General features: G+C 44.8%; 1 protein-coding gene across 2 annotated transcripts in view; it reads right to left on the bottom strand.

Annotated features, from left to right (window-relative positions):
- Positions 1-4563: 4563 nt before the first annotated feature.
- Positions 4564-16640, bottom strand: part of MBD5 (methyl-CpG binding domain protein 5) — a 67058-nt gene continuing 54981 nt past the window's right edge. For both annotated transcript variants that reach the window (XM_066575187.1, XM_066575188.1), the window contains exons 9-11: positions 15253-15326; positions 14155-14230; positions 4564-11214 (exon numbers count right to left, since the gene is read on the bottom strand). In XM_066575187.1, the coding sequence (XP_066431284.1) occupies positions 11152-11214; positions 14155-14230; positions 15253-15326 (213 nt within the window). In that variant the 3' untranslated portion in view covers positions 4564-11151. The remainder of the gene's footprint in view (positions 11215-14154; positions 14231-15252; positions 15327-16640) is intronic.

Below are 16640 nucleotides of genomic sequence, written 5' to 3'. Positions count from 1 at the left end.
ACTGCAGGCCATTTTAAGACAGTGCAGCACAGGAGGCTGTGTCAGACTGCTATATCCACGTTCCTGTGAGAGCTAGCAGATCTAGAGATTCAACTGCGCAAAAGTCGTGGATGGTGTGGTTTGTTGCATGCTGTCTGGCAGTTCCAGAGCGCACATTTAAAGGAGTCAGGGGAGGGTATGCATGGGTTAGTAGTGGGGCTTGAAGGGTGTCTACGTGAGGCAAGTAGGGATTAATAGTTAGGAGCAATGGAGGGTGGACTATGATTGGTAGGGAGATCCCCTGCTGCTATAAGCAGCAAGATAGCAAGGGTTAGCAGGTGGTTAGGAGTTTCTTGAGGGCGACTTTTATGTTTCTGAGTGGCATTAGGATGATTCAGGCTTAGTAAGAAAGTAAAGAGTGCATGTAAACTGTGCATGGGTGATGAAAGGAGAGAGGGGGTGATGTGAATAGAATGCACTAGAGCTGGGCTTTGGAAATAAGTTTTAAAGCTAACAGCAAGAATGAGGATAGAGGTTACAGTATTAGTGATGGTGGTGAAGTGCAAGGCATTTAGGCAGTGTTTGCAGACTACGTCTCCTGCCCTGTTCACTGCCATTTCTAACTGTGTGAAACACTTGATACAGCTCACTTGCGTGGCTATTATGGTGACAGATTTTATAATACAAGTTAGGAAGCAACAAAAGTACAGCTGGGAGTCGCCACTTAGTCACATTGACTAGGCATCTGAAGCGAACACTGCATAGCATGTGATATGGATGGGCATGGAAGCTTTAGTACCGTTGGACCTCTTCTAGCTTGGATGCAAGATGTGATATGGATGGGCATGGAGGCTCTAGTACCCTGTTGGACCACCTCTAGCTTGGATACAAGATGTGATATGGAGGGGCATGGAAGCTTTAGTACCGTTGGACCACCTCTAGCTTGGATGCAAGATGCGATACGGCCTGCATGGAGGCTGTAGTACCCTGTTGTACCACCTCTAGCTTGGATACAAGATACGGGGGCAGGCATGGAGGCATACGGATTATGTATGGTATCTTGATGCATATCCCTCCACATTTGCTGTAACTGAGCCTCTAGAACGTGCAAATTCATAGGCTGTCAAAGTTGGCACCTAAGATGTTTCATTTGTGATAAATCTGGCGACCAGGCAGCCACGGAAGTGTGACAATATTGTGGGGTCTTCCTGTGATTTCCTTGTGTGTGCAGCCGAGCATTATCCTTCTGCCTCTTGGAAGCCACGAGAGGAACACATGTGGCTGCAGGATGTCCTGAACACATCGCTGAACTCTCACTCTTCCTCATACCACTACTAGGGGAAGACCAACTGTCATATGCAATGGTCGCCCAGACCTTCGCAGCAACAGGGGGCAGTGTGCTGCTCCACAGCAAAGGTGGGATTGAGGCGCTCACCCCAAGGTCTCCAGACACTAACACAACAGTTGTCAGTGCCCATACTACACCTGGATTTGCTGATAAAGACAACCCAGTTCCACTCCATAGCAGTCTAGTTTTGTCATTCATGACATCAATTGAAAAAAAAGGCAATGGTGGGTGTTAAAGGCCATACATGTAATGGGTGCAGCGAGACAAAATGTCCTGCGAAGGGCCTAGAAATGGTTCTGACAGACACCGGGGTGTAAAAATGGTGCCACCTGTCTCCAGATGGTGGACAATGAAACAGGTGGAGCTGCTGGTGCTTGTCAGATGGTCAGATGTTCCACTCTCCTGGTGGGCTGTAGGGGGCGTCCTGAGCCCGGTCACCTTGTGTACCCTCACATATCCACTGGTCCCAACATCTCCTAACAGTCTGGTCAGAACGGCCAGTGGGGGACAATTCATCGATACGACCATCCAGCTTCTCACATCCCAATAACGCGCCCCTCTCAGACTCTGGTAACGGGGTGAAATCTCTTCTCTGCGTCGTAGAGGTGTCTAGTGGTCAACAAGCTCTACACAAGTGGAAGAAAAGGTCACTACACACAAGGGGCCTCCACGGGGCTTTATAGGCTAAGTGGGGAACCACTTTAAGGCTGGGTTCACAGAGGGCGGATTTGCTGTGGAAATTCCGTCTGAAATTTTGCTGCAGCAAATCCACCTGCGGCCGCTAATCCTGGGATTAGCCAGCCATGTGGACGAGATTTGTCAAAAAACCTGTTCACACAGGACGGCTAATCCATTGCAGCAAAGCCAGCACGGTGGCGTAAGATTCCCCGGCTGCAGCATGTCAACTTTTTTTTTTCTTTTTTGTTCCGGACGCGCTCTCCTCTATGGGAGCGCTGGCCGCAATGGAAAAGCATGCAGCGAAGCTGCTCAAAAACCTGTGGCTAAGCGCCGTGGGTTTTGAAGCAGCGCTTTCCTGGCGGAAATCTCTCGATTTTTCAGTGCAGCCAATCCGCGAAATTTCCGCTGGGAGTACATCCCGTGTGACCCTAGACTTAGGGTGTGAGGTGACATAACTGCTCATCTAATCACACAACTCTCATGATTTACATATTTGCCTAAGGCCGCCTGCACACGGGCGGAAATCCCGCCGCGGGATTTCCGCCGCTCAAAGCCTGCATAGGAGTGCATTACAATACGCACTCCTATGCAGACGGCCGCGGTTTGGCCGTGCGAAATCTCGCGCGGCATGTCCTATTTCTGTGCAGGGCTCGCAGAGCCTCGCAAAGAAACGTCACTCACCCGGCTGCCGGCTCCGGTCTGCGCATGCGCCGGCTGCCGACACATGAAAGAGCCGGGGCCGCCGGTGAGTACGCGCTCGTCTCTGCAGGCACTCGGGTAGGGTCCCATGGCGAGAATTCTCAAAATCGTTCTGGGACACCACTTTACCACCATAAGTTTGGGTTCACACGGAGTGTAATTGCTGCGGAACTTCAGTGCAGACTTTCTGCACGGAAATTCTGCCCACGGCTTTTTATCCCGGGAGTAGCCAGAAAAGTGGACGAGATTTTGCAAAAATCTTGTGCACACGCTGCGGCCGAGCTGCGCTCAAATGGACATGCCGCACGGAATTCAAAGATGCAGCATGTCAATTCTTTCCCTGTTTTCTTTCTATGAGCAGAGACGGCTGTAGCGGAATGCAGGAGGAGAAGCCGCTCCAAAATCAGCGGGTTTTGAAGCTGCATTTCTCCCGCGGAATTTCACAGTATTTCCGTGCCGTCATTTCGCGAGATTTCAGTCCTGTGTGAGCCCAACCTAAGGATATGTTCACTAGGAGCAGATTGGCTGTGGATAATTTGTAGTGTAAAATTCCACAGCAAATCGGCACCAAATGGTGCAGATCCACCAAAGATTTGACCCCCACCTCATTTGAAGGAGGGCAATCTGCATCAAAATTCACACCCTTTGGTATGAAATATCCGCATCAAATCTGCCAAGTATGAACATCCCTTCATTGGTAGTTTGAAACTAGAGCACTGCAATGAGATTAGCTTTTGGGCTGAGTTCTACAGCATGTACACAGATGCATCTTTATACAAGGTGTAGTAAAAAGCCGGAGCTGGCGTTATATCTCACTACTGGTGTCCTATACTGAAATAACAACACTGTACTTGAATAGGAAGGCATAGATGCACTACACACTGGTATGGTGCACGGGCCCTGGAACATGGATTTCAATTTTGCGCTGTGGCCCCTGTAAGAGATGGAGAGTAAATCCCAATTGCAAAGTTAAAAAATAGCTTGTGAGAAGCAAAATCCAGCGTCTCTCGAAGTCCTGAGGGACCGCTGCTATGACTGAAGTAAGGAAAGGGTACATGAAGTGGCCTCCTTCTGCTATGATACATGCATGGAGCCATCGTTGGACCTGTCTTCATTCCAGGGACTCGGATCGGTACCTGAATCTGTAAACTGTGATGACTTCCTGGATGATCGGCCCCAATTGTAGCAAAAGGAGGCCATTTCCAGCACACTTTCCTTACTTCATCATAGCAGCGGTCCCACGAGACTTGGAGAGGTGCGGAAAGTGAATTTTTACTTCTCACATACAATTCTCCAACTTTACAATTGGGTTTAACTCTCTCTCTGTCAGGGGCCACAACACATAATTGAAATCTATGTCCCAGGGCCCCATGCGCCATACCATCCATCATGTAGTGCAGACAATTCTTCCTATTCAAGCACACTATTGTTATTTCCATATAGGACAACAGTACTGAGATATAGCGCTGGGTTTGGCTTTTAGACTACACGCTGTATAATAAGGAATGACTCCCATTATAGAGATGTAAGGTATTTTAGTGTGCATGTGTCTTAAAAGGGTGGTCCTACGTCTAGCTGTTTTGCTATAGGAAGCAGAGAGCTCTGTACATTGCGCAGTGGCCCAGGCTGGTACTGCAGTCTGAGACCCATTCATTTCAGTAGGACTTTGCGCAGTGGCCTGGGTTGGTACTGCAGGCTATGTAGGGAGCGGTCTGCTGTCTGCAGCTAGAAATGGGACCACCCCTTTAAAAACCTTTCAAAGCATTAATTTGTTTAGAAAAATGGCTGCAGGATAGGCGCGTCTGCTAGAATTGTTGCTCGGAGACAGAAAATAAAAGGGTCTCTGGATAGAGTTTCAAGTATGTGACCAGTTTTTTTGTTTTAATCGTAAAGTTGGTGCAACATTTTAAAAAAAATGTCACAACACTGCATGACCTGTAATGCTCACGATATTTACATTAACTGCATACAGAAAACCAGAAAACTTAGATTAAAAAAACAAACAAAAAGAGAAAAAAAAAATAAAATACAACATTATGGACTGAAACAACTACTCCTATCATACACTCTAGAAGAAAATCAATGAAAAGGAAGATCGCATGCACTTTACAGAGACGACCAATGTAAAGTACAGAACGGAATCATTGGGAACACTCAGGAAATGGCTTGATGATCGGTACAAAATGATACAACGAAACAGAAGAAATCGAAAATATTAGAACACCCACACAACAAACGGCAGAAAAGCAGGACTGTTACAAAATAGGAGGAACGAGAACATCTGAAAAAGTAACACTAAACACACATCGCTTGATGTAATTTGTAGGTGGTGGGGAGAAGTCAGGGCATCATACGGGGGCGGGGACAAGACACGGTGTACTCATCACCTGCACTCAGCACTGGCAGCCATTTTTTGGAGTTGCCCCTACAGCTTCTCTATATACCTCAGTTCTAGTCGGATGGGTCAGAGTGAACTGAAGCCATCTGGTTACATTGCTAATTAATGCCAGGTCTAGATGGGTCACATGACCTTACGCGCTGTGTCTGAAAGGGGTGTGAACATTTTGGCAAACACCCCACCACTTTGTGCAAATTTCACTATTCCTGAGGGAGTACCGACAAAACGAAATTACAAAAAAAAATAAATAAATAAAAAAAGTAAGAAATAGGGCCATTGCAAATAATGGTTTCTATTTTGGCGCAAATTTTGTGCATCTCGCAAGATAAAATCTCCCGTGTAAATACATCCTTACTGAGTGCCACTCTGTAACAAATAGTTGCTTTTGCAGTATGTTCACACATCTGAGAAAACAGATTCCAAAAGCCGCGTGCGAGTTTTGGTGCGGGTTTCTTCGTGGAATTCACTCCCCACATTGCAATGAATGAATTCTGCTGTAATAATCCACGGCGCTTCTGCTTCCACAGTAAGTGATGGGGTTTGTGGAGTCCCTGTTCATTTATGCTGAACTGCACATTACTAAGGAACTTCCATGAGAAATCCACAGCAAATCCGCAGTGTGTGAACTTACTCTCAGAGGGGCGCGGGCACTTTTTAGTTTTTCTTTATTTAAAAGGGATAAAATAAGTGACTGATCTCCTGTGGCTTCCGAGGGTCCCTGCTGACACAGATATGTGACTGCTGCAGCCAATGCCTGAACTGCTAGTCACTGATTGGCTGCAATGGTGACAGGTTTGTGTCGGTGGGGGTAGAGGTTAGGTGAGCAGTACTACTTTTATTATTTTCAAGCATTCTGATCACTTAGAAAAATGGAAGTATCTGAAAATCCCTTTAAGAGGAACTTTGGTGCAGTTTGATGAAGTCTGCATTATATACCTGGGTGTAGTCCCAACTTCACTTGTTGCTCAATATTGCGCATCAAAAGTCAACATCTGCGCCTAAAACCGCCATATAACGCTGATACGACAACTGCGCCAAAGCTCAATGCACTGCAAGGAGGATCTAGCAAGACATTCGAAGTCCCCTTGGGCACCGATACAATCCTCAAAGGGAAGGATGGCGCTCACTGCCCTGTTGGGGGTCTATGGGTCCTCTCCTAAATGGCTTCCTGGCCAGAGGGGCAGATGATGGGTACACGCGGTGGTGGTGATCACACCAGGAGCTGTTTGCAATCCATCAGGTCCAGAGCTCACAGATGTATATTCACGCATGCAGCCACATAGGTGAATATACAAATGCACAAGTGAAACTTTTTTCGTTACAATACAATATTGTCGGCTCATTTATACGTAGTGTTTTTTTTTCTTTGTAGCTTCACATTTTCACTTTACGTAACATAAATAATTTGGTTAATAAAATAACTCGCAGGTTTCAGCCACGTTAATATATAATCTGTTAACAGTATAAATACTTTTTTTTTTTTTTTAAATAAAATAAATCTGTGATATGTTACATAATACTGATAAAACACAAAATAAGAAAAAAAAAAAGCCACCGTGCAGATGGCGACATCCAACCCCGGCGGCTCGTGACGTGTTAATACTGTGTGATGGAACAACGGAGATGCATGCTTCCAAGCTCGGGCTATGCAGACAGCACACAGTTCTGTAGTGTCGGATCATTAGCAATATAAGTTTTGCCGGTGAAACCCAGGGATACGTTCCGTGGAATCTCAGCTGTGGCTTAGAAACAAACACAAAGAAGATCACGTAAGCACATCGGCGATATGTGGATTGTTCTGGATCAACCCAAATACTGGATTAGGAATTGGTTAGGCTGCAAATCAGTGCAATAAAAAAAAAAATGCTTACAGGATGTACCAAGTAATGAAAAAGGGGGGGTATTAGAAACAAAGTGCACCTGTCATGACGACCGTAACGAGTTAATCTAATGGGCGTTTTAATGGGGTTGCACCACGGAGATGCATGTGTCAATGAGAAATGTATACTCCCTAGACTCTGCTGTTGGAATAATGGGGGTTCTTGTCGCCCACTTGTGTAACGACAGGCAGGCTAAAGAAAAAAAAAGTTCTCCACCTAAATTATTAGTGACGTGATTTCCGTCGGTTACCAGATAACCCGCTTCAATTAGGCAGGCTGTACAAAGATAATAAACCGAAATATATTTTCCGCCAGGATCCAGCCCCAGTGATAGTCATCTGATTTCCTGTGAAATCAGTCACAACAATCACTGGGACCACAGCGGGACTGCAGCGTTGGATCTCAGTGGACGGGTAAGTATGTTTCAGTTTATTATTTAAGTACAACCTTTAAGGTATGTTGACTTGCAGCAAATGTGCTGCGGATTTTCCACAATGGAAAATATATGGGTATGGCCGTATGCTTAGAGGGACCATCGGCCTTTTATCAGTCATTTTGAGGATGAAAATGCACCAGTTTCTCAATATCCTTTTATAGTGGCTGAAGCGCTTTTTTTTCTGATACAGAGCGCCATATCTTCTGCATAGATATAGTAACAGACAAGATGCTGCGGCCACTAGAGGGAGCTTAGTAAGTGTTAAAGGAGTTAGAATCGTATGATTGAGACCCCCCTCTAATTACAAGATTCCTTCCTGACTAGAGCAGAAGGATACTAACTTGAGCATCGGTCTGTTCTTACAGGGGCAAATAGGACCCCGTTCTTGCAGTTACTGTGGGTCCCCCACTTGTCAGACACAGACACGATATTCTCTGATTAGACTAAAAAACGTTTAATCTTGCACGATCTTTGAATCTCGCTCGATTTTGTCTTGTCCGACATGGACAGTAATCGCATCTAAAATGAACCCATTCATTCAAAAAGGGTCCGAGTTTGAAGAATCACTGCAAGTCCCATTTTTGTGAGCGTCTCGCATGAGAATGGGACATGCACTGTGTTGTGCGATGGGCGTTGCAGCCCAGAAGGTCGGCTATAACTTGCATTGCTCATGTAAGTACAATCTAACTGGGCAGCGTTATAATCTATAATACAGTATGCAGCAAACTCCCTCTAGTGGTGGCTGCAGGCAGCGCACATCGCATCTTTTAAAAGGGGTTTTCTAACTTAAAAAAAAATAAAACACAATCTTGCATTGTGCCTCCGGGTCCGGCCCTCTTCACTCCGATCTCTGTTGAAACAGAAAGCAATGGCATCATATTCATCACTCACATCACCCATGTAGCCAGTTGCCAGCCTCAGCGGCCATGTAAGTGATGAATATGATGTCATCACTTCCCGTTTCAGCAGGGACTGTGGTGGCAGCGCTGTAACGGAAGCACAATGGAAGGGTGAGTATGCTTTCATGCCTTTCGCTTCCGGGGGACAATTTTTTAAAAATTAAGGTCAGAAAACCCCTTTAATTATTATTATGCAGGAAATTTGGAGCGCCGAGTCAGAAAAACGGAATTCCGCCCGATATAAATAGATTAGTCAGCCAACAATTTCCAAACTCTTTTAGATTACAATTTTCTAAAGCTTTCTATTTTTTGTGATTCTGCTACAAAGTGTTGGGCCGTATTCACACGACTTTATGCTCATTTGCGCATCGGGTGATTTTTTTTTTTTACTGTACTGTTTGCACACAAAAAACAACGCAGCGCAGCTATTAAAGCAGCCAAATCGTGTAATTCGTTCCTGATGTTTTGCTTACATGCGCAGTAAGGGAGAATGTGCTGCATAGCTTTTTGTGCAACAGAATAGGGCACGCAAAATCCGTGTTTGTGAACGAACCCATTGAAATCAGTGCGTTCTATTCACTGCGCATTGCGTGTGGTCGTGTGAATCCGGTCTTACATGCAGATTGGCCTCAGATTTTACCCTATGCATTGCAAAGGGTGAAAAGTGCGGATGTGGAAGAGATCTTGAATAATCTCATCCACCATGCTGAAACCAAGCAGCGACCCTGCAGCGGGTTACACCCCAAGTGACGGCACCCTAATATTTAGGTGGAGAACCCCTAGGAATTATACGTTTATGGAAAAAAAAAAACAGAGATGCAACTAGGAACCCTCTCTGCTGTACGTCTGTAGGGTCATTACTGACCTGGGCGGCTATCAGTGACTACAGGCCACACCATTAAATATGGGGGTTGGAAATTTGATCCCCATTCACCAATAAAGAGACTCTGTCACCTACTTTTAACCCTGTGAGCTAAGCTTAGGGGCTGAAAGTAAGTGACCCCCTGAGCCCAGGGATGTAAGCGATATAAAACCTCCCCCGATGTCGGCGCTGAAAGCGCCACTCAATACTACCAAGTAGCGCGCCCATTGTAAAATGACAACGGGCGGATTACTTTGCATTGTGCGGCGGCTTTCAGCGCTGACACTGGGGGAAGTGCAATCTTTACCTCCCCAGACTCAGCGGCTCACCTACTTTCAGACTATAAAGCTTGGCTTATAGAGCTGGGTGACTCTAAATTTACAGCAATACGGTCCTGGAGAAGCAAAGATGGCGGCAGCGTTTGTCCGACTACCTGATACACACTGAAGAGTAAGCATCGATGGTCTAGGACGCTACGAGCTGCTCTGACTGGTCAGCAGTGGGTGTAGTGCCTCAGAGTAATGATGCACACAGGTAGTCAGAGGAGTGTGGCGGCCATCTTTGTTTCTCCAGAAGCGGCGGGTTGCATTAAACTGCTGCAGACCTGTGTGTTATTTAGAGCGGACTGGGCATACAACACGGTGGTGGCGCACTTACAAGGTAACACGACAGGGACGGCCACCCAGGTCAGCTACCCTTTTTACCTCGGCCATCGCAGAAAAAAATGGTGGGAGAAATTAATTATTACAGTTAGTTAAGTCAGCAGAGGACATGCAATCTTATGCTGCTTCACTCTCCAACAGGTACCGGGAATGGAGGTAGGGGGCTCTTCACATCACGTTTAACATATGCTGTATATTAAATGAACATGAAAAAAAGTATACAAAGAAGGTACGTAATGGTAAGCATATACAAACAGACATAAGTTGTCGTCAACCTAAATGCTGCGCCGCTTCCTGCTCCTCTCGTGGTCAGGATGTCACGTCTTGTACTCAGCAGGAAGGGTAAGAGCAGCGCTCCCTCTGCTGCGTCTTCCTATCAAGGACAACATCCAGTCCGCTGCACTGACGGCAGGCCAGGCGATCGGCTAATGGACGGGGTCCCGAGCGGTGGACCCTTGTTGATTAACTACTGATGACCCAAACAGGGTACAAATCATCAAAGACCGGAAACATACAACTTTACGGCCTCAACTGTAATGTAAATAAAGAATATCCGCCGAGCGCCCCTTGTTGTGGCACGCTGGGTTATACTATTCCGCAAAAAGAAAAAACGAACACGAACATAAGGGCGGTAAAACCTAGAAGTGCGCACTTCAGGGTTGCGTCAGACCAGTTGGAGTCTGCGGCTCGGTCAAATACAATTTTCTTTTGTATTAAATGGTATATGCTCGACAGAAGTCCAAAATGTGATGTGAAGAGCCCCCCAGGGGCTTCCTGGAAAGTAATGATCAGGACAGATGAGCGCCCCCATGTGGTCATCTCTGACATTGTGATATAAAAGAAGGGTTTTCCGTTCTTCCTTCTACCTCTCTACACCGCTTAAACATTAACTTGATAGAAACCAAAGAATTTTTGTACACTATTGTACAGTAGAAGATAAAGTGTGCATTAAGTCGGCTTGTACATGACAATATGGTACATTATTTACAGGGCGGTTATCGTCATCAAACTCTAGAATTCTTATATACACACTGAAAATGTATCAGAAACGTCGGACTAATATTCTTTATAACCACAATTGTAGCGTTATAGAAAAAAAAAAAAAAAGAAACATTTTATCTCCATTCAGTCACATGGGAGGAGAGGGGGAGGGGATTTTTTTTTTTTTAGGTTTCCAGCGCCCACCTGCCTAAAATGCAAAAATATTTACCACATATTCACTTTACACCAGGTGGCGATATCTAGAAATATTGATATACATATATTATCAATGCCTATATACACATATAGCATCTTAGGAACTATCAATGTTATCTGGAGATCTTCCTCCTCTTGGGTTTTGGGGGCTTCAGCTGTCGCTCTCTCTGAGGCACCTGAAGGAAAAACAAAAAGCAGGAATACTGCGGTTATCCATCTATATATACATAATGATGCCCGAATATGTAAAGGCCCAACCATTAGATGATGGGGTTTCCACCCTTTAAAGGGTTCTCCACTATCCACAGGATAGGGCACCAATTTAATAAGTCGGGTTCCACAGCTTTAGATACCCTACTCTGCTGTCAGTGCTTGGAAGAAAATAGCGCTGTCCATAGTCAGTGGCCCGGGTTGGTATTGCAGGGACAGCTCCCATTAAATTGAATGGGTTCTGTATCTGTCGGCTCAGGCGGCTGCAATATTGACGGCTCTACCTGCGTCCAGCGATGTCCACACTGACAACGGCCAGAGGATCAGCCGATTGGTGGCGATCCTGATCAGAAGCCCCCTGTTGATCAACTATTGATGACCATTCCTAAGGAAAGGTCATCAATAGTAAAAATCCTGCAAACCCCTTTAATGCCCAAAGTGTCACAAAATGACCAAATAGCAGCAATTTTACGTACATGGCGGTTTAGCGACTCTAATTTCTTTATAATTTGTTGGAGAATTAAAAATTATTTGTGACATCGCTGTCTTAATGCTTTTTTTTTTTTCAGTTTCCGTCTTCCAAAACCCATAACTTTTGTCTTTTTTTTTTTTTCCTGTCAACACAGCTGCCTGTCCAAGTTCTTGCTTCTTGAGGGACGGGTTATATATTTTTTTAACCATTTAATAGATGTACTGAAAAAACTTCTATAAACTTTTAGAACAGGGGTGAAATGGGAAGAAAAACTGCAACTGTGCTCCTTTTAGATATTGTTTTTATGTCCCCCCCAGTGTGGTAAAAATGATGCGTTCGCCTTGCTGTCGCCATCTTCTAAGGGCCATCGTTGTGTTTTTCTTTTGATCCTTTCCCCTTGATTGGTGGTGAGAGGCCTTGTTTTTTTGTGTGCGGACTGAAGTATATATTGGCACCATCATGGGGTACAACCGTATGATCAATTATTACAATTTTTTAGGTGACGGAAAAAGCTGTAATTCTTGCATTGTATACATTTTTTCTTCTTACGGCTTTCGCCATGTGTGAGAAAAAGTGCGATATTTGAATAGTTTGGACTTTAAACTCCATTTAGATTCCTGCGCCCGCTTCATACAACCATCGCCAATGCACGGGTATATTTACATTATGCGGTTATCCTGACACCTCCGTATGTCCCGCCCTGGCCTGTTGTGTGCAATTAATAATAAAGCTTACAAGAAGCGGCTAGAGGTCTTTACTTGTACATTTTCCTCATCTTTTCACACTATGACATCTGACAACGCTCCATAAACCCTCCACGACTGCAGGAGGTAAATTTACATTCTGCAGTCAAGAAGAGGTTAATACCAAATATGTCCGTCCAAGAGGTCATAAGGAGACATCTGGAGGACATTAGCACTGAAAGCCGTTGTCACAGAATCCACAAGTGATAGACGTTTGATCCGTGGGGGTCTTTGCCACTGGGACACCCATAAATTCTGAGGACAGGGGTCCCACGTCCATCGTGCCTCCCCTCACTGCACCCCTTGTAGTGGGAAGGAGCTTAAATGACGCACCAGTCAAGCAGATGCACTGCCACAGGGGCCGGGGGTGTACTTGTTATATTTGCCTGCTCCCGATTCCTGCAGTGTTTCCAGGTAAAATCTGAAGAGAGTCCGATTTGTATGTCATGCTCAGAGTCCTGGCTGCGCACTCTTCTGTAGAAGAAGTCTATAGGAGTGCATGCGCAGAGCGGTGTGTAGCAGGTCAGATTATCAGACCGCTCATGAACTGCAGGAACGGGGAGCATGAGAGTATCAAGAATCCCTCCTCCGGCCCCCCGGACTGCAGTGTAACTTAGTGTATGGTGTTGCAGGGAAAGCGAGAGGTAGGTCACTGAAGACTACAAACCTGAGCTGCCCGCCATCACAACTAATCATAGCATGGTTAATATAACTATAGTGACGGATTCTCTTTAAGCTCTTCACAAAGCGGAAGTTTTTCTTTTTATTTAAAAAAAATTAATAAAACCGCACCTCTTATTTTTCTGCCGACGTCGCGGTCTGAGGCTCGTCCTTGTTCTGGGGCGAGTTGTGTTTTCTAAGGTTACCATTTATTGTACCGTATAATTAACTAAAAAACGTTTAAAGATTTCTAAGTGAAGTGAAATGGAAAAAGAAACCCGCCAGTACGCCATATTTGGATTTCATGGCAAGACAAAAAGAGAAAAACTCCTCAGCGCTCACACCAATGTAATGCATACAGGTATAGGTGAAAACGGATGAAACTTACTCGGTGGAGGCGCCTATAGCCCAGGCGCCTCCCAATCCAGGATTAGCTTGTCGCACGGGGATGAAAGCCAGCAGCAGCAGAGATGTTTTCACAACTTTTATTACGTGCAATCAAGGTACGCTCAAGTGTACCTTGATTGCACGTAATAAAAGTTGTGAAAACATCTCTGCTGCTGCTGGCTTTCATCCCCGTGCGACAAGCTAATCCTGGATTGGGAGGCGCCTGGGCTATAGGCGCCTCCACCGAGTAAGTTTCATCCGTTTTCACCTATACCTGTATGCATTACATTGGTGTGAGCGCTGAGGAGTTTTTCTCTTTTTGTCTTGCCATTTTATTGTCTCCTTCACTCTGTGAATGGAGTATCCTCTGGCTGCCGTTTCATCAGTGATATGAGATTTCTTTGGAGCACCTATACATTCCTGGCTATATCTGAGAAGATTGACCTCCTACTATAGAATATCCCGCAGGACCACCACAGTGTTGACATCTCCGCAGTGAGCGCTCTTCCATACACATTCTATATTTGGATTTCAGAGTGTAAAGACCCCCAAAGTATAATTCCATCCAAACGTCACTCGTTCCGTATCGCTCTGCACATACGGTAATTACCGTCCACCAGCTGCTGGGAAGTGTCGGGACTTACATTGCCAGATATTTTGTCCAGCTCGTTCATCGCCTCGTGTATTGCAGCTTCCAAGTGATTATTTAGTGTTCCACTCCTAAGAAAAGAGAAAGGAAAAAAAGTCTGGATCATTTTGGAGGACAAGATACCGTATATACTGGAGTATAAGGATGGGGGGGTAACCGCACCCCCTGCAGTGAGGAGGTGACTGAAGAGCACAGGTCATGGTAGCGAACCAGTACTTCATTGAGATTCAATGAGACTGTCCAGACATTTAAAAAAAATCCACGTTGAAATAGTAATTAAAAAAAAACCAAAAACACCTTGTGGATTTTCCCTTCAGTTTGAAAAAAAGTTAAAAAAAAAAATTAAACAAAAAAACAAAACAAAAACAGCACGTTTGGTCTGGTCACGCCCCTACAATCATTTGAATACACTATTTATCCTGTGCAGCAAACACTGTGCAAGAAAACAAAGCTAAAAAACAGCCAAAATGCTTTTTGTACATTCTGCCTCACCAAAAAATAGATAAAAGTTATCAAAAAAGCCAAATGTATTCTGTAACGATGCCCCAAAAAAACTACAGCTCGTCACGCTAAAAACAAGGATTTTATTGTGCAATAGTGGAAAAATCTAAAAAGAAAGATATATAATTTTTGCACCCTAAAATAGTACCAATAAAAAAAACTACAGCTAGTTATGCAAAAAAACAATCCCTGACAGAGCTCAGCCAAGGAGAAAAAAAAAGTTATGGGACTTCAATTGCAATTATGTAAAAGAATATATATATGGGGGTTTTAATTATGCAAAAGCGTAAAAAAAAAAAATCATACAATACATAAAAATTTTGGTATAGTCGGAATCGTACCAACCAGCAGGAAAAACCTGTGTGAAAAGTTATATAATACAGTCTATGTACCCCCAAAAAAGGGTAAAAAAAAAAATCTATAGTTCACAACACAAAAACAAGCCCTCGCAGGAGGTCGATGGAAAGATTTAAAACTTATGGCTTCTGAAATAAAAGTGGAAATGAAAATCCCCCCAAAATTGTTGCATCTTTAGTTCCAAAACAGGCCTGGTCACTAAGGGGTTAAGTCCAAGACACGACCAGATCCTTACTTGCAGTTCCTCTTCTGTGCTCGGTTGTACGCCTCCAGTCCCTCCGTCAGGCTCTTCAACTTTTCACTCTCCACCTAAAGGGAAACCAGAAGAGATGAGCTAAACCTTCAAGAGGCGCCGTATAGAATATATGTGCTGCATACAACGTGCCCCGTATACTCTGGCGGAAGCGGCTTACTGCAGCAATCAGTAATTGGACATCTACTAATAATTTGGAATTGATCTCACAGTTTCGGGCATCCAGTAAGTATATCGGGGCTGAAAGGCCTTATTTAAAGGGGATTCCAGGAGCGACGCTCTTGACGGGTCGCATGCGGCTGAAATACCAGAAGCAAAGTCTGGATAAACATAACAAAAAGGAAGCGGGGGTCCTTAATGAATGAGAAATTCATCATGGCTGCCACCAGACTGCGGGCCGTAGCGTTATATTCTGATCATCGTACGCTGCTGCAGCAGGAGGGAATGTATGATCCCAAAGTCACCCCCTTAATGCAAGTGGGGTTGTGTGTAAAAAAATGTGATTTGATGTTTTATGCCATATCCACTGATTTTAGGAAGAACAAAGGGGGTGTAGGAGGGGCGTGGCCTCTGATGGCCCACCACATTTACTATAGTTTATACTAGAAGCTGGCATAACGGATGGTGCAAACCGACGCCAGTACATCGCAAGTGCAGAGCGGACTGACGCACTGCAGGAGGTTACTGCTGCAACAGCCAGGTCGCACTTAGCTCCGCCCCTGGTACTTTAACCGCTTAGATGCCGCAGTCAATGCTAACTGCTATATGAGTGATGGAGGGAGCTCCGCTGCAGGGTGATGATGGAGGCCTAACGAGGGTCTGTTAGTTCAGTCTAGACCTTGGCTCATGTAACGGTCAATCAGTCAAATGGTCAAAATCTGTAGTCTGACTACAGAGAGAAAAAAGTTAAAAAGGTTTATAAAAAAAAAAAAATAAACACACAACATGGAGAAAAGCACAAAAACAATGCTGAAGCTTGTCCAGCATAGAACAAGTCCTAAAACACACTTTGGCCTACGGAAAAAAAAAATTCCGACTCTCTGAATTTAGTGGCGATGATCTATTTTTTCCGCAATGAAAGAGGTTTTATGGTGAAGGAAGAGAAGCAGGAAAGACGCCTGGATTCACGTCAGTAGAGCGAAATGTGACGGTTCTCAGTGAATGTATACGGGGCGACTATCGCATGAATCATCATGGAAACTGCGGATTCAGGCGATCGGCATCCCATGTAAATCGCTCACCTGTCAGGCTGTTTGGTCTTTAAGATCTGTTAAAAACTAAGTGACTATCAGCCCAGCAGACCGAGCCGTCCTTCGTCTGTCCTGACCACCAAATGTCATGTTGGGGGGGCTCAGAAACACAACAATTTG

This window comes from Eleutherodactylus coqui, chromosome 8, assembly GCF_035609145.1.
Source record: "Eleutherodactylus coqui strain aEleCoq1 chromosome 8, aEleCoq1.hap1, whole genome shotgun sequence".
In the NCBI taxonomy this organism is placed as follows: Eukaryota; Metazoa; Chordata; class Amphibia; order Anura; family Eleutherodactylidae; genus Eleutherodactylus; species Eleutherodactylus coqui.
The sequence above is the reverse complement of the archived record's forward strand: the minus strand, read 5'-3'. Positions and strand labels throughout refer to the sequence as shown.